Source organism: Amphiprion ocellaris, chromosome 22 (genome assembly GCF_022539595.1).
Source record: "Amphiprion ocellaris isolate individual 3 ecotype Okinawa chromosome 22, ASM2253959v1, whole genome shotgun sequence".
NCBI lineage: Eukaryota > Metazoa > Chordata > Actinopteri > Pomacentridae > Amphiprion > Amphiprion ocellaris.
The window spans coordinates 17,389,224-17,408,138 of NC_072787.1; the positions used below are offsets into that span (position 1 = coordinate 17,389,224).

The 18,915-nt window shown below is 40.8% G+C and overlaps 1 protein-coding gene across 1 annotated transcript; it reads left to right on the forward strand.

Annotated features, from left to right (window-relative positions):
• Positions 1 to 1,716: 1,716 nt before the first annotated feature.
• On the forward strand, positions 1,717 to 18,888 carry trpc1 (transient receptor potential cation channel, subfamily C, member 1). Its single transcript, XM_023289544.3, has 13 exons — positions 1,717 to 2,249; positions 2,950 to 3,104; positions 3,201 to 3,302; positions 3,409 to 3,611; positions 4,395 to 4,526; positions 4,657 to 4,852; positions 6,898 to 7,234; positions 8,921 to 9,060; positions 10,552 to 10,701; positions 14,622 to 14,806; positions 16,480 to 16,681; positions 17,048 to 17,242; positions 18,355 to 18,888. Exons 1-13 carry the CDS (start codon positions 2,084 to 2,086, stop codon positions 18,580 to 18,582), a joined length of 2,391 nt encoding a protein of 796 aa, XP_023145312.1. The 5' UTR covers positions 1,717 to 2,083; the 3' UTR covers positions 18,583 to 18,888.
• Positions 18,889 to 18,915: the final 27 nt, after the last annotated feature.

Below are 18,915 nucleotides of genomic sequence, written 5' to 3' on the forward strand. Positions count from 1 at the left end.
TTTCTGAATAGATGTTTTGGACTTTTTATCATCAGACCTGTTAGAAGAGCTATTTTTCCACTCCTTCTTTGAATAGCTTCATCAACGTGTGGGCTGATTTACTGTTACAGTGCCAAAAAATTACATTTGAAGACCTAATAATCTCAGCTGATATTTTAAATTTCCCTTTTTAATTTTGATTATGTGGCTTCATTGCCTCCCAATACTGAATGTACAACTGCATGAGTCCCTGTGTCGCATTAAAGTTTCATTTAAGTCGACATTAAATGACCCTCACTGGGCAAAATCGGAAATATTCTAGAAGCTGCAAGAGTATGTTTTGCTTGAATGTAAAATCTCAGCTGCTCTGTTGTTATTAATATAGTGTTTACTGGTGTCTGGTCAGTGTTGCAGACTGACTGTGGGGGAGTGAGATGCATTTGTGTAACTGTCAGAGCTAGAGGAGAGCCGTGCATCAGCCATATGTGTTCCCTCACAGCCCGCTGCAGACTATATACAGACCCTCTAGATATCACTCTCCTCTCTCCAGTATCCACAGGCAACAAACCTCAACTCATGCATGTGCATCGGTTACATGAACACGCCCACGTTAACTGATGCGCTGTAGCCGGTCTGCACACAATATAGATGCATCATCCTGCAGAGATCAGAAGCCATGGCGGTTATTTCCTTTTATTGTCGCATTGGTTTGCTTATATGCTTGTGTGCCACCTTAAGGTGTACTGATAAAATATGGATGAATGCAGTTTACATAATTAATCCTTCAGGGTCAACAGACAGATATTCGGAGCTGCATGTGTGTACGTAGTGACAGAAATGTAATCTACATAAATTGCAGACAAAAGTGTAGATTTCAAAAAGCAAACAAACATGGCAGAAGCCTTTTGAAAAAATGGTTTAAAGTTACTAATAATACAAAGGATTTTTGTCTTCTTTTATCTTTTGTTCTGGGTCTTTTTTTCTGCAAGGATGTGAGTCATTGCAGAAATATGACGCAATCTCTGTGTATTGCATTATATTTTGAATTGAACCTGATGCCTGCATTTTGTGTTTTCCTTTATATAAATAAAGACATTTAGGGATAAGATCATTCATCCTGAAAGAAATTCTTTAGCCAGAGCCGGATGTTGCTCTGAAAAAAAATTATAATAGCACAACAATAAATGCAGTGCTCAGTAAAATAGCAATAAGATAAAAGTACAGTACATTAAAAATATAATAAGTAACATAAAAGCAAGTAGAATAGAAAGTTATGAATTAATAAAATGAAAAAGAAATATTGCACATAATAATGAGATATTGCACATTGTGGTGAAGTATTGCACAGTCAGTCACACACAATACTAAAAATGATTTTGAATAATTTACTGAGAAAGTAATATAGCAAACGATATTGATATTTAGTGTCTTGTGTCTCAGTTTTCACCTTAAACTGATGAAAAAAGGTGCAAATTGGTGCGTAAAAATTGACCAAAATACAGTAGATTAAGTGCTTATTGCTCAAACATCCCCCCTTGCTCAATGTGTCGCCCCAAATATCCAAATGAAACCTCCTCCCAGTGCTCGCAGTTTTGCATAAAATGTATTTTTGGTGATTGTTGACACAGATCTGAGTCTCAGCATCCAGTACAAAGCTGCACTGTTACGTAACCACGAAGCATCGCGGCTCTGCGCCTGCGAAGTGAGCGAGCAGGTGGAGGAGGAGACATGCGCAGTAGCCGCCTCGTCAGCAGCATCAGGACCACAAAAGATCCCCAGGAGACAGCAATGTGGAGGGAGAAGATGGTGAATGTAAACACGACGAGGGGAGGCAGCGCGTCGTTTTGTGGGACAGCAGTCGCCACTTGCGCGTGGTAAAACGAACTTTAAGGCGATTCGGTGCGTAAAAACGCACATCTAGAGCCACAAACGAAGGCAGCGGAGATGCGACGGCTCCAACAACACTTGATGGCACTGATTTAGTCTCATGACGACGCTTTTCAAACCTCTGCTGCGCTGCAAAGGACAACCACAAAACCGGATTCCTCCCATGTCGTCGCATGTGACGGGCTTTCTTGTGTAAGAGTCGCAGGTTTCTAGTGGGATGCACATCAGTGTTTGGCCGTACTCGCTCTCCGTCGTAATGGCAGCTCTGTACCAGGGCACGGACGCTTCCTCTCCGGACAAATTTCTGGCCTTAAAGGACGTGAGAGAAGTGAAAGAGGAGACGACACTGGATGAGAAGCTCTTCCTGCTGGCATGCGAGAAAGGTTTGCAGAAACTGTGTCTCAAATTTCATACAAAGTCCATTAATATTCCGGTTATTTTCATGATGATGCTTATGCAAGATGCTTATGATCAGAGGCGTATTGATTAGTGAATTACTGGCGCATTGTGTGTGACTCAGGAGGCCTGTATGTACTGTAGGTAACATGCACAACGAATAACACCTTGGGATATTTCTTGCAGGGTCAATCCTGTACAGTCAAACCACATTTTTTCCACTGAATACCTCTCACAGCTGCCTGCACGTTCTCTACTATGGAAATTTGCCCATGGGGGTTGAGATATATTTGGTCTGCTCCTCTAAAAGTTTCTCTCCCTGACTTAGGAAAAACTGAAGAGAAACTACATGCTTGCAGCAGAAGTGTATAAAAGCAAAGAGGCATGTGTATTCTCAACCAGCGGGATGAGAGGAGAATGTTTCATTGATAAGTTGAGAACATTACGCAGACTGAAGGTGCACGAGCCAGTAACTGCCACTGTGACCATATAAAGCTTCTCTAAACATGGCTCTGCAACAGAAAGTGTCCTTTGAGGGAGATTGTTATTGTTATACATGATGAAGAGGGCTGCTGGAGCTGAGCCTGTGCCGTGAGAGTGCCTGCCTCAAAACTGTGCCAGAACATATTTAGCCACTTTAATAGATTTAACTCTCCAAGAATCTGCTAAAGCCATTTTGCTTCTCAGGTGACTACTACATGGTGAAGAAGCTGCTCGAGGAGAACCGACATGGCGAGCTCAACATCAACTGCGTGGACGTGCTGGGCCGAGACGCCGTGACCATCGCCATCGAGAATGAGAATCTAGACATCCTGCAGCTTCTGCTGGAGCATGGCTGCCAGGTAACCAACACACACTTACTCAGGGGAAAATATGCATTGCTGTGCTGCTTGTTTTTTTATTAGCACCTCTAAAATGATGCATTTATTTGTCTGTAGGCGACAGATGCTTTGCTAGTGGCCATAGACTCCGAAGTGGTCGGAGCTGTGGACATCCTCCTCAATCACAGGCCGAGGAGATCTTCCAAGCCCTCAATTGCTGTAAGAAACCTCTTTCAAGTCAGCAAATGCTAACAACAGAATGACTTAAGGAATCATTTTGGTGCTTTTTTTTAAAAATCTGAGTAATCCCATTTTTTTTGCTTAGAAACTGATGCAGCGGATTCAGAACCCGGAGTATTCCACCACCATGGATGTGGCTCCGGTCATCCTGGCGGCTCACAGGAACAACTACGAGATCCTGACGATGCTCCTGAAGCAGGACATCTCGCTTCCCCGGCCTCATGCTGTAGGCTGCGAGTGCACGCTCTGCAATGCTAAAAACAAGAAGGACAGCTTGCGACACTCCAGGTACAGGATCCAGAAAATGTCTAAATGGTGTCAGCTTTGAGCTCCCAGTGACTGAAACCAGATATTTAGTGTTGCACTTGGACAGCCACTTTTGTCTTCCAGATTGTTTTGGTCCTTGCTCTGGTAGGCAGGAGCTTCAAAACAGCTATGAATCATGTATTCTGTCAAGTGAAGTGCTCAGAAAGGGTTCTTGTTTTGATCATCAGCTCGCAACTGTCATCTTCAGCGTCTGAAGAGAAGTGATTTAAGATCACAGGCTTTTTCGGAATGCTTTCAGCCATTTGTTTTACAGTTACCTGAACGCTCCTAGTTCCCTCTTTGTCCCTCAGAGGACTCCTAATGCTCTCTGTTATCACCAAGCTCCACTTATCTGGCCACAGAGAGCTTATATTGGTATTTTCACAAGTGGTTTTACACAATATAAAATCAATGCAAACTCTAATTTAGGAGAAAGCAACAAAAACAGCAGCGTTTCCTCGGGGAAGTGGCAATTCTTGGTTTCAGATACCATCTTGGACTTGCAGATGAGATTTTTCTGATCTCCTCTGCTGGCCATTTGTTATTCTCTCTGCAGGGCAGTGTAGCCTCCCACACAGTACACTAAATGAATCAGTCTGCAGCTTGGCTGCCAAACAACACAGAGGTCAGAACAGGTACAAATGAAACAGCTACAGGACTGGATGTTTCTCCATTTTCTCTCTATCTGTGCCATCCTCTTTTTTCTTTACATTTTCATCAATCCCCTTTTTTACCACCTGGTCTCGGTTTGTTTTCGTCTGTCAGGTTCCGCCTTGATATCTACCGATGCTTGGCTAGCCCCTCTCTCATCATGCTGACTGAGGAAGATCCAATACTCAGAGCCTTTGAGCTGAGCGCAGACCTGAAGGAGCTCAGCCTTGTTGAGGTGGAGTTCAGGTAAAGTCAACTGCTGCACATCTGTCTAATTTATTTGCATATGTAACCACACAGTAATATTGCAAACCCTCTTGATTATATTCTGGAATAGCTTCTTGCGCTCTGATTGTGTCTTATTTCTTTGTTCCAGGAACGACTATGAGGAACTGGCGAAGCAGTGCAAGATGTTCGCCAAGGACCTGCTGGCTCAGGCTCGAAACTCTCGGGAACTCGAAGTGATTCTCAACCACACGTCCAGCGACGATCACGTGGACAAGAGAGGTTTACTGGAGGAGCGAATGAACCTCAGCCGACTCAAACTCGCCATCAAGTACAACCAAAAAGAGGTTAGATAGTCAATGTTTGCAGCTGTTGGTTGCAGCCTCAGCAGCAAGGCGATCTGCAGCATGAGTGGTCTGAGGGAATTATGTCGGATAAATTTGCACAGACTTGTGGAGAGAAAATAATAGCACTCTACTGCTAATGGCCTCTGTACTTCATGTCAGATTTAACAGCTGCACCAGCACACCGTGTACGTATGTTTGGGAAAAATTAGTTTGGCTGCATAAAGTGCTTCCTCTAGGCGAAGGCATTTAAAGACAAACTAAAGCTACAAGTTGGAAGCTGTGGGATAATTTACTGCTGGAATCGCAATGTGTGAAATGTTTGCCTCGTATATCATGTCCATACAGCTGGTAGCATAATGTTTCCTGCTGGAGAATTACCACTGATAAGGTTTTTCTGAAGGCCACATGAGGGAATTACTCACTTATTCCTGAGTCTCATTTACTGTCTGACCCACAATATATGTTTGCGGTTGGATTTTATTGCAGAGAACATTTTTTTGTTTATTCCTCTCTGTAGAACAAATCAGTCTACTGTATGCTATTAATAAGTGGAGTTATTTCATACACTCTCTTACTAATAGACCCTGTCAAACTGAAAACCATAACAATGCTTCTATTATATTCCATAGAATTGTGCTTGCAGTTATTGTTTGTGTTCTGTGAACAGTTTAAGTTGTGTAGTTTAGTCCGAATTATGCACACTTAGGACAACAAAGGACGTTTTTAAATGAGCTTATTGGCTCTGTAGCTGAGAGTTACAACATAATACTGATGCCCCTGTCATGTCTGTGCAGTCAGTATAAAGCTATGGCCTGCAGCTGATTAGTGTAGCTTTGAGTAAAAATTGCAAACAGCTTTAGAGTTATAAACGCCAGTCATAACCTGGAAGGGACATACACAGTCAGACAAAGTAAACAAACTCTGGATTTTTAAATAGAAAACACATGGGACAGCAGTATAGAGTGTGCATGGGAGTGCAGATAGTGTGTGTTAGGACTGAACAGTTATACAGAATATTAGCTAAATTGCAGTGCTACCATGTCTAAAGTGCAGGAGCTATAAAAATGATACTGTCCAGACAAAAGAGAACATACTTTTTTTTTTAGGTCAGACTGCAGCAAAATTTCCATTTTAATTTTAGTGTTTTTTTCAGTAGAAAAGAAAGAAAAAAATGCCATCTCACTACAATGCTGACTCATACTGCAGTATCTGTTGTAATAACCTTGTTTTTTTGCATTTCAATATCGCTATTATGTGTGACTGACAGACAAAAGAACCCTTGATGCATTTTGAAGCCCTGTATGGCAGTTCTGACTGTCGCCATCTTGGCAGTGCCTTTGAAACTCCCGGCTTATTAAAAAAAAAGCAAAGAGGTGAAGCAGGAGTGGAGCTGTAGCAGGTCATGCAAACCTTTTTGGGCCATGTACTGCCCATCTGTCACTCAAAGTGGCCACTCCCTTAATTATGCATAATTTTAAGCCTTAATACTATTCTAAAGAGTGAGTTATATTAAAGTTCCCACTTGTGCATTTCCCATGGACAGGAAAATTAGCTATATTGACCAAAACCACCTTTTTTACCATGGAAAAAACATGTTTTTTTCTGCTGTAAAGTTGGACATTTTAACATGGGGTTCTATGAGGATTGACTTGATTTTGGGACCATATTTGAGGAACTGCAGTTTGCCTTTAGCTGCTTTTTTCAGCCCCAGAGGTTGCCCCTTGGTCGTAACACCACCGATTTGGAGTTAGCTAGTTTGAGGTTAGTTAGGAGAAGTCTGTAGGCTGATTTTATGACCTCAGGACAGAGCTCAGTCAGCCGTCTTCCAGTTTCTGTTGACATGTGAGTGGCATCAACCTCTTGTCTAAATTAAGTCCCTGCGGGAAGTTTAATGAGCCTATTTTGCAAAATGTACACATTTCCTTCAAGCTCATGAAGATCAAGTTTGACCAGTTTGTCACAAAAATGAACTGAATCTGTTAACTCACATTGTTAATTTTGCATCCTCGCATTAATATTTTATCTGTGCTTTTCTCATTTTCCAGTTCGTGGCTCAGTCCAACTGTCAGCAGTTCCTCAACACCGTCTGGTTCGGAGAGACGGCCAGCTACCGCCGCAAACACACCTGTCTGAAGATGGCCACAGTCCTGAGCGTGGCGATGCTTTGGCCGCTGCTTTCCGTCTGCTACCTTCTGGTGCCGCGCTCCCGAGTCGGCCAGATAATACACACGCCTTTCGTGAAGTTCATCATCCACAGCGCCTCCTACTTCACCTTCCTGCTGCTGCTCAACCTGTACTCTCTGGTCTACAACGAGGGCAAACAGAACACAATGGGCCCCGCACTGGAGATGATCGATTACCTGCTCATCCTCTGGATCATAGGTCAGCTTTTTACCTCGTACATAACACACTGATATGCATGCTATGTGTACTGTATGTCTGTCTAATGATATATAGTTCAATGAGGTCAGATTTCAATAACTGACAAATTATCTTTCTGCTAATGCATGAAACAGAACTAAAAATTGAGTAAGAATTCAATCCTGCAGACCAGAATTTAATACAGTAACCTTGCAGAGTGGAGTGAAAATGAGAGATTCTCGTTATGGTCTGGCTAAAGTCCAGTATCTCGTATCCATAATTCTATCAGACGTTACATGACAAATGGCCGTTTCTATGCTAAATGACTGAAAGCCTGGCTTGACTGGATTAAATCTGTCAGCCCTGCCTCTAATTGAGCTGTATACATAGGAGCCGCAGCTTCTTCTTTCTCCCCCTTGGCCCATCCAGAGTGCTTCTATCGCTGAACCTCGGGCGCACATCCATGCAAGCATAAATTTGCAGAAACATGTCCGTACACCAGCTCTCTTTTCAGAGGAGGGCTGGATTGTGACAGCTTGAAATTAACTCCGTTGGCCAGGAAGCTATTAGCGTGAACGTTCAGTCGCTTTAATGACCCTCCCTTCTCAGCAGCGATGTTTGTCTCGTGGTTGCAACGTCCTACGCCTCTCCACCAGACACACAACATCACATCCACAGCTCTTTGGCGGTGCTTGTATCTCTTTCACTGCCAGGTTGATAAATCTTCCCAATAACTGCAACTGACAGGTTGTAAAAAAGATGGAGAAGCATTCCACTTCTATTATTCAGTGTTATGAAGATTGTTGTGGGGTGATCATTAGTTTATTGTGTGCATCGGTGGCAGCTGAGTCTTAGACATAGGTGTAAAAGGTTTTTCTAAGGGCTGAGCTAGCCCACTAGAGGGGGAACCACTCCTTAAGTTCTGCAAAAGAGCAACATCAAGGAATCAGTTTCACCAACTTCAGCATTTTCTTTTTGTCAAGTTGCCTGATTTCAAAGGGGCTTTTACTGCAAGATGTGATGCAGTGGTGCAGATTTTGTGCTTCAGGAGCTCTGCAGCATCAACACACGATCTGAGATGAGTTGAATAAGAAAAACAAGATTGCAGACGTCCTCATGAGTCGTGTTATCAGGATGTGATAACAGTTCCTACATGTGTCGGATGTCTTCAGACAGAGTCAAACGGAGGCTTTTCATTCCTCTTGCTCTCTATTATTCTCTTTTTCTCCCACGTTGCTCCCTCCTCCTCTCATCTTTCTCCTGCTCCCTCCTTTCTGCGATTCCCCAGAGCGAGATGCTTTGCATTAATGGGGATATCAGATGCTGTGAGGCTGCGAGTGACTGTCTGCTGGGTTACATGCATGTATATGATGTGTCTCTCGCCATCTGTGAATGTGTGTATCTGCTGTGATTTCTGCGTTAGATCTCAAAAATGGAAAATGACTGATAAACAAAAACCAAAAGGCACAAACGCCCCATCTTTATTAAATTCCACACACCTCCCTAAATCCCACAGATGACACATTTTCAGCACATTAATCTCACATTTCTGTCTTATACATTCCTGTTCCCCCTGGGCTCCCTCTGTGAGATGACTTATGGCTGAATCTGGAAGGGATTTTGAAATGTGGCGGATAATGTAAAATGCCTTTTTTCCACTAGTGTGTGTGTGTGTGTGTGTGATAATAAATTCCTGCGCTCCTATAGGAATGGTGTGGTCGGACGTAAAGCGTCTGTGGTACGTGGGGCTGGAAGACTTTCTGGAAGAGTCGAGGAACCAGCTGAGTTTTGTGATGAATTCCCTTTACCTGGCCACTTTTGCCCTCAAGATTGTTGCGCATAGCAAGGTACACACACATTACACACACTTTTTTGATTGACAGGTTAGATAAATGCATAGATCTTCTTTTGCGCTGCCGATTCAAAGCATTGAAAGACTCTGCAGTCAGAAAGCATATATCAGTTTTCTTTGAATACCGCTAGTAGTTCATCATCCTGTATATGAACTGTTTGCTCCCATGCAGGTGTTGTGATGATTGTTGTCATTTAATCGGTCTGAGCCCAAGTTAAAGTTTGGAAAAGGAATGATTGGAGCTATTTGATATCACCGATGCCTCAGTAATGACAATAAAGGTGTAATTTGCCCCACTGAGGGTCTTGAGAAAGAATTGGCAACATTTCTGTTAATGGGCCTTAGGTTATGTAGAGATATTGAATATGCACAAACATTCTTGACTCATGAAAAAAAACTATCCATCATTAATTTTAACATTATATTTAAATCATCATTTAAACCTCTGAACCCCAAAACCAGCAGGTTTGAAAGGCATCTTTGTCTTTAAAAAGTTACTCCATTTATCCGAGCTAGACACTGTAAGACAAAATAAATCATCGGGTTTTCAACTTTCAGATAGTCCTTGAATGCATCATGAGTGACATGGTTTTGGGAAAATGAATGACATCTAAGCCTGAAATTGTGAAATTTTATTCAAATCACGTCATTCTGCATGTTATATTTTGCTTAAATGCCAAGTGTTTGTGCGGTTGTTTATTTTGTAAATAAAAAAAAATCTGTGCACCTCAGAACAACTAAGAAGCCATTAGTGACTCAGACCAAGAGTCACGCGACAAAAATTCATAGATTTGTCAGCTGAACTGCAGGCTGTGCTTATGCTGAACAGATTGAAGACAATTGTGGAAATTACATAAAATTATAAGTAGTAGAATACCTGTAGTGTTTACAGTCACTGTTTTTTTCCAGTATTGGTAACACCTGTGGACACTTGGAAAAATGGTGCACATATTGATTGTAGTTTTTTCATTTTTTGTAAAACAGATAAACAAAGAAATTCACATTTCTTGTCGTCTTTTTTATGATTTATGGCATCATAGCTGCACAAAATACATATGGCTACTTTTAGCCATAGTTGTGCTGTTTCAATAGAGGTGCAAGGCTTTATATTGCAGTGAAAAATTAGCTCACGGTGAGTAAAAATGTGACATAAAATGCTTAAAAACTACTGGGATTCAGAGGGTTAAGGAATCCTTTGACATTTTATTTGTATTCTTGCCAAATGTTAGATGACAAGGTCAGTATAAACATCATGTCTGCCTGTTAAAGCCAGCCACTGGATACATCTGTTCATATGCACTATAATGTAGGATTCATTAGGCCTGATCAGCCAATCAAGAATGAGTTAGCACACCTGATATTACTAATCATATCAATGTAGAGCAGAAATTATGAAGTTTACAAGCTTTATCCTTATAGAAGATTGAAGAATTTGGACTGTTTCACTACCAGCTTGTGTATATCTAAGTGTCTGCTTTTTCTGCAGTTTAAAAATGCCCAGGACACGGACAGGAAGAACTGGGATGCCTTCCATCCCATCCTGGTGGCTGAGGGCTTGTTTGCCTTCGCCAACGTCCTGAGTTACCTGCGACTTTTCTTCATGTACACCACCAGCTCTATACTGGGGCCACTACAGGTAGGAAAACACTTGCTTACACTAGAATAGTGGTGATGTTGTGACTGAAAATTGACATTTTCAGAATTAAAGGTTTGACCCAGACTAAAGTCAGACATGCAGCAATAAGATTTTACTGTCTTCCCCAGGGGGGTTAAATTATATGTCCAGAAAGCATTTTGGATAAGAACAAAATGACCTAATAGTTATATAATGATTATAAAACTGCTTCCCTTGTTTTTTTATTTTTTATCATTCTCTCAAACCCCACACATACACACACACTTACCACCCACTCCCTTCCTCTCTCACTGAATGCGAACACTCAAGGACAAGCCCACACTAAACATCACACCAGCTGTGCTTAGCAGTATCATAACCATCATCATAACCATTTAGTACAAGCACAGTGGATAGAAGCGGTGGACGGATGTCTTCTGCTGTGATAATATGCTCATAACAAACTGAACACAGGATTATAAAGCTTTGCCTCTTAGCTGCCATATGCATCTAAGCCTGACTATCACCATCCACATCAATTAAATGATGATCATTAAGTTTACACAATAAGGATTTTTCAGAATATTTCTGCATATTTAAAAGCTGGAGGAGCTCAACTATATGCAGCCGCAACACTTTTTTTTTTTTACTGGATCTCAGGCTGATTTCTGTCACAATCTGGCACACACAGTCTGAACTGCAGCCATGAGACAAATTTGGCTGCATGTGAATAAAGTTTAAGTGGATTTTGTCATTAAATGTGAAACTTCTCATGGCATTTTCTTCACTTTTGGGCTTATTTTAATGTAATTTGTTGATTTTTTTTTTCGTTCTTCTATAGGCCAATTAAAGGGTTCTTGAAATCAAAAGGAGAATAGATGCGTTTTTTTTGACAATATCATAACAAATATCTTGAATACAACCAATATAGCTGTAGCACAAAATATAAAAGGTCCAAGGAAAGAGTCTTTAGTAAACTACTCTGAGTCCTGGGAAAGCTGTACTAGATTTGCTTGATTAGCCACGCTTAGCTGGCAGTGTCATCCACAATTAGCTGATTTTTCTTGTTTTTGTGCAAAAGGTTAAATAAGTTTAGCAGCACAGTTATACAGATTGACTTCTGTGTCTTACGCAATAAAGAAATCAAAAAGCCAGCACCTCATCTGGCCGAACTGGACATATCTCTGGTGTTTGCTTCCCCAAACAAGCCAAAAATCTGGTTTGCATATCTTCCACTCAGGTCTTTCAACAGTCTCAGTGCCTTTTTATCGTATCATGATAGTATGTTTCCTCAGTCAGCTGGCAAGAAGACATCATGAAGCCAGCCAACATTTTAGCTGGATGTCTCCCAAAATAAAATTTTCCCCCTTGTGTGACTTTTATTACATAAAGCAGCCTTCAGGTATGCGGTGAGGTCACTGTAGTTGTAAGGATGCTTTCCTGTCATTAAGTCGAGGTGCTATTAGCGGTTGACTTATAAAACACTACGGGTCCTCTTGTAGATCGTTAATGAGCAGCTTTCGGCTGTGATCTCTGTGCTTCCCCCCCTTTCTGCCTTCCTCCTTCACTCACTCTGTGACATCACTGTCTGGCTTGGCCGGGATGGAAAAGTTATTAGCTTTGGAAATAGATGCGGCCGTGTGTTTCGTGGCCGCACTCACTCGCACTCACATGGCAGACACACCTCTCCACTAATGCACCCACACATTTCCACACTCTCATGATATCTGAGCTGGCCAGTGTGCAAAACTCAGTTGCTCTCAGACAAGCTCCTACTCACACAGGCAGACCGACACACAGACAGTGAGTCAGGACTATGTGGGCTGCAGTAAAGGAAAGTTTCACTGATTCCGTCCAGATCACGTTTCTGCCTGGTAGGAACCCCCCCCCCCCGGCTATGTTTGGAAAGAGTGACTGAAAGAATGTATCAGCTCACCCAGACTTAACCTCACTGATGGAATGAATCCGCCATAATTGATGGTCCACTGGGCTACATGAGTCTGTTGGAGAGAAATGGACTCTCACAGACATACAAATTTGTATGTTGTGAGTAGTTAGTGTAGCGTGATCAGGCATTTTTACAAGCAGCATGGGTCTGGTGGGGTTCCTGCGTGTTGGGGTTTGGATGAACGGCCTGAGGGCCTTTTAAGAACGGCTTCACGTGAGAAGGATTCGCCCTCGGTGGGGTCTTTGCCGTCGGTCAAGGAGAGAAGGGAATACTTCTGGAGCACAGAGAGATTAAGTTTGGAGATAAAGTTATGAATGAAGAGGTCATCCGAGCTGGATTCACAGGAATTACAGCCTTTGGAAAAGAAAGAATGCCGCGTATTACCCCCGAATCTGTAAAAATCTTGTTCTTGAAAGGTTAATGATTTTAACAGTTCAATAACTTGCATTTAAATGTTTGAATCACTGCATAGAAAAAGGTTTAATGATAGTCTGAGGAAAGTATATTTGTCCATTTGCATGCTAAATTTTGCTTAATTCGATTCAATTTTCGCAACATATGTCATCTCACAGCACTTAGCATAGTAAGGTACAGATCGTACAAATAATAAACAGAGAACAGAAAGCCCAACAATCCAGCGTTGCCTTTGGATTTGAAGTACAAATAAATGATGATTTATTCGTGCTTCAGATGCATTAGACCTCTTCCAGTAAAGGTTAGCGGCTGCTGACCTGCTACATTCCTGCTCTGTTTGTACAGTAACTAACTTCGGCTACCTGTCATGCTGGACTAGCAGGGAACACCCTCCGCTCCTAAATCAGACCTGTTCAAAGCGGCAGAGGAATACACTGGGGGGATTTATATATGACAAGAGAATGAATCACCCCAGTGGATGAAACCCTCTCCTCAAACAAGCTGCCTGCACAAACACTGCAGTCGCCTTTCACCTTGAGGTGCAGGCCGAGTCCGTCACGCCGCACACTGCATGTTTGTTTCGCTTTTGGAAGACCAAGTGTGCTCTGATCTTGTTTGATCATCTCTAGGTCCTTGTAAACAGATAAACCGCTCAGGTATATAAATAGTGGGTTTCCAATGGGCTGAGAAGACCCTCTCTGTCTCCTCGCCCTCTCTCCGGCTTCCTCCATATTTGTCTGTCTTTCCCTCAGGTAGGGTGAGAGCACTGCAGCTGCCAGAATGTGTTGCTTTTTCTATTTCGCTGGGGAGTCGCCGCTAAACGCGAACATGGGTGAAAAAAAACAAGCTACAAGCAGTCAGAAAGAGTGCCAAAATCAAGCCATTTCACTCAAGTTTTAAAGAATCTGATAGAAAATGCAGGTGTAAAAATTCCGAAAGCAAACTTAGAAGGTCACACATTCGGCTGAAGGAAACAGAAATGAAGCTGATTCTAAATGTACGACAGATAAAACGGGGAAAAAAATACTGACTGAGGTTACTTGACTCAATATTACTGTTGCATCATGTGTACTTTCAATGTCATTTCAAAAGAAAGACGGAATTCTTATCATGTGAGTTATCCTGCTCTGTGACTCTGAAATTCCTGTAATGGCTGTCAGGTAGTTTCTTTCTTTCTTTCTTTCTTTCTTTCTCAAAATCAGTTTGGCTTTATGGCAGATATTTAGGGAAAAAAAGGTCTCTTAGTATATTTCTGGTTCCAAGTTATGCAGTGAAAGTGTAGGAAGCTAAAAAAAAATACACAAAAGCTAGAAAGTCTAGTTAGTTAATATAATTAGATTAACTCTGCCAATAGCTTCAACCAGTCTATCCTTGAATTTGATTTGTGTCCTAAAATCATTTAAGATTTTGATTTGCTTCACGTGACTAGTGCTCCACATTGACTGTTAAATCAGTCAAATGTTGCACAGATCAGACTCTTTTCTGGCCCCTTCGAAAAACAACAGTTATTTTGGATAATGACTTGTGTTTACGTGATTAGATCAAGCAGATTAACTGAGAAATTTTCATCTCTCGCTAGATCTCCATGGGTCAGATGCTGCAGGAGTTTGGGAAATTTCTGGGCCTCTTCCTGCTCGTGTTGTTCTCCTTCACGATTGGACTCACGCAGCTCTATGGAAAGGACCAGAAAGACCCAGACAAGAATCAAACCAAGGACTGCGAGGGCATCTTCTGCCAGCAACAGAGCAATGATGCATTCCACACGTATGGGCAAACCTCAGTCTGTCATTGTAGACGCTGCTGACGTCAGTGATGAATGTTCAGAACACTTGTTGAGGGATGTTAGAGGTTCTATGTATATAGATAAGAGTTGTATAAACACAGCTGGTTACCTTCTGACAGCTGTTCTGATCTATGATCTGTGGAGATTGTAAAGCGTGATGTTATTAGAATATATGTTTTTTGGAAGAAACTAGCAAAAATGTACACTACACAGACTTTATTCCATAAGCTGATGGTTTGGCTCATGGATGCCGTCTTCAGAGCTAAAAAAAATGCAAGAATCTTTTCATATAAAAAGCTTATAGATCACCTGGTGTGCAGGCCAATACATGTGAAAAGACAGTTTCAATAAATAAAGTCTTTCAGAATTCTATATATAAACTTTTCAGCAAGCACAGCCCACATGATCTTAAATTAGTATTAACTACACTGTGAAAAAATAGCAATTTTTAACTGTAATTTATGACCAATTTACTGTTATTTTACAGATATTTCCTATAAATTACAGATGATAACTAGTTAAATAACAGAAAATGTATTTGTTCCCATATTAGCTGTGAAATTAATACAGTCCAAAACTCTAAATATTGTCCACATCAAAGATCAGTATTTTAATAGATGGTATTTAATTTGTACTTCTACAAAATATACAGTAAAATGACACAATTTTTTCCTCTCTTTAAATCAGTTACAGTTCTATGTTATTATTTGAAAGAAAAATCACTTATATTCAAGATTTAAAAAGATAATTAACATTATTTTACAGATTTTCAAAGTTTTGTTTAATAAAGATCAAAAAGTATTGATTTATATGTTGACTGTAAAAGAAAAAAGAAAACAGGTCCAAACTGTACATGAAGTCCACATGAAAAATTAGTATTTTTACAAACAGTGATTCATCCTTTTACAGTATGTGACTGTAAAATTACACTGTTTTTCTGTATTTAAATCTACTGGAAATATCAATGTTTTATAGGTACTTGCTGTTATATTTACAGTTTTCACAGACAAAACAACTTAACCCTTTTATTTCCCATTCACAAATACTGTGCATGTAAAAACTAGAAAAATAAAAGGGACATACATTAATAAACACAATAAATACAGTGGAAAATATTAAAGATGCTATCAAAGTCCCATAGTGAGGAGAAGATAGTGGTACTTGCTGTAAATTAGAGGAATCATATCCAGAGCATCAAAGAGGAGACTGTTCCTGTCCCTGATTATACATTATAAAACCTAATAACAGGGTAGTAGAAGTTGCACTTAACTCACATTCATGATTTGTGTTTTCATCTCCGCCCACCCTCACATGCATTTATGCATGTTGCACCTTTTACACAGACTGGCACATCCGACTGTCCTTTCAGCTTCATATATGACCACAGTTGTCTCATCTTTGAGCTCATACAAAGGCAGTCTTGTACTCAAATGTCAGGTTGTGGAGTTAAATCTGCACAACTGACAAAGTGCTCCTGTCTCTTCTTGCTTGTTCCTCTACTGCAGTTATTTTGACATCTTGTGCAGTTGAGCGCACCACCCTTCGCTTTTGAGTGTTTTAGCTACACATTAGGATATTTTTGACTCGTATTATGAAATGCGTTTAACAGATGTGTGGTCCAAATGCCAGTTAACATGTCCTTCTGTTTTTCCAGGTTTATGGGGACCTGCTACGCCCTGTTCTGGTACATCTTCTCCCTGGCACATGTTGCACTCTTCGTCACCCGCATCAGCTACACGGAGGAGCTGCGATCTTTTGTGGGCGCCATGATCATCGGCACCTACAACATCGTGGTGGTTATCGTGCTGACCAAGCTGCTGGTTGCAATGCTCCATAAAAGCTTCAGACAAATTGCCGTAAGCGCGAAAAACTCTTTGGCACAGACATTTCTCAGTGTTGTCAAGGCCAAGTTCAGTTCATCTTGGATCTAAAAGTTGCAACTGTTTTCATTTACTGTTTAGATTCAATTATGCTCTAAGTCACCCTGAAATGTTGCACAGATGTTAAATGGTTTCTTTCTTTGGAACCCCGCTGCACATTTTTTGCTCCCTTTCCCAACTGTTTTTCATCTTGATTATACTAAACACAACAACTTATTCTTTGGAAAAACCTCCCCCCAAAGGATTTCCACAGAAATGGTGGTTTTGCATTTTCAAGATTCCTCCCGTAGTGAGAAAGTTAAGTGTGTGAAAGTTTCCCTTCTTTCATGTGTTCCTCTGCAGAATCACGAGGATAAGGAGTGGAAGTTTGCTCGGGCCAAACTGTGGCTTAGCTACTTCGATGACAAGTGTACCCTGCCTCCTCCGTTCAACATCCTGCCCTCCCCGAAGACCGTCTGCTACTTGTTGACCAGCATGAGCAAGTGGATCTGCTCACACACCTCAAAGGGCAAAGTGAAGAGACAGAATAGCCTTAAGGTGAGAGACTAGACTGTCACAACCGTAAATATAGCAATGGTTTTAAGCATAATTGTGAAAAATGTGATTTTGATGATTTTTTCTGATAAATTTAGCCCTTTGAACCCCACCAGCTTCTCAGCATATTTTACTCCTGTCACAGCTTCGTTCACTGTGGGCTCATTTTTCACAGCAATATGAAGTTTTACACCTCTATGAAAGCAGCACAACCATGACAAGAAGTAGAGAGAACTCAAAAATGTCAGCGATGTAATACAACAGTTTTAATGCAAAAAAAAGTAAAAGAAAAAAGAAACAGAGGTATTTCTTTGATTATAAGTTTAATAATATTGGAGGGGAAATGGAACCAACAGGTACAACATATCAGGTGACTAAATGGTGACTACACACTATAGATATTTTACAGCTTAAATTTTTCATTTGTTAACTTGTATCCTCTCTGCTCTGTGTAAACACTGCCTGCAGTTCAACCCAGTTCAGCCAAAATTCCTCTAAATTTACATGGCATTTTTGTGTTATACATAATCTGGTTTGTGTGAAAGGTTTATTTTTGGGAATTTTTTTTTAATGAGACATGTAGAATTAAGTAATTTTGATAAATTATCATAATTATAAGCATAGATTTGTATTATGTTCCCAATGGAATGCGACATCAGAGAAGTGATTCAAGGACTGTGCTGAAAAATGTGATTTGTTTTGACAGTTTGTGGCTCTGATAAATGGTGTGATTTTTTTGGGGTTTTTTGCCTCTGAAGTTTTGTCACTATTGCAGTGACCAATGAGTGCAGAATTTGTTTTATACAGAGTCTGGTTAGGACAATTTTTATTTATTTATTTATTTATTTTTTTACACATTTTTAAATAAAGTGATTCTCAGAGTTTGATTTGGTAAGTCTTCCAACAAAACTCATGAGAAGGACTCCAAAAGTTTAAAATCTGATGTTTTTCTCTGTTTTTAATGGTGCAATTTTGCCAATATTTTTAAGCATAACATGCTGACAGGTTTTGAGTTTCAGTTTAATCTCTTCCTCTAATCTTAAACAAATGACCATCTGGGCTTTGTGCAGAATGTTTTCATCCGTCTGAATTCCTTCCCTGTCCTTTCCCTCCAGGAGTGGAAGAACCTGAAGCAGAAGCGAGACGAGAACTACCAGAAGATCATGTGCTGTCTGGTTCACCGCTATCTGACCTCCACGCGGCAGAAGATGCAGAGCACAGACCAGGCAACGGTGGAAAACCTGAACGATCTGCGCCAAGATCTGTCCAAGTTTCGCAACGAGATGAGGGACCTGTTAGGTTTCCGGACGTCCAAATACGCCATGTTCTACCCAAGGAGCTAAAAAAAAAAACAAACAGACTAGTTGCTCTTTCCCTTCCCTGCCTTTTGAGAAAACCTTTGCTTCTTGTTTATCTGGGATGCTGTGTGACCCGAGCATGTGCAACAAAAAGAAAAAAACAAACTCTGCTCTTTTTGAGTCACAGAGGCGACTTTTAAACCTGGAACTAGATAATTATATATTCACCACCAAAGCCTCCAGACTCAGGCCCTTCCTTATATCTATCATTCAGCTATTTAACCTCGTTTGTAAATATCAAAGCCATTGTTTTCAACAGAAAGCTAAATAAAGATTTGTGGAAAAATTTGACCTGCTGGAGATTTAATGGCATAAAGA

Coding starts and splice junctions, on each gene's coding strand:
- trpc1 (XM_023289544.3), top strand. CDS start 2,084: ATGCACATCAGTGTTTGGCCGTACTCGCTCTCCGTCGTAATGGCAGCT. Junction 3,612..4,394: donor GACAGCTTGCGACACTCCAG/GTACAGGATCCA, acceptor TTCGTCTGTCAG/GTTCCGCCTTGATATCTACC. Junction 16,682..17,047: donor AAAGCTTCAGACAAATTGCC/GTAAGCGCGAAA, acceptor GTTCCTCTGCAG/AATCACGAGGATAAGGAGTG.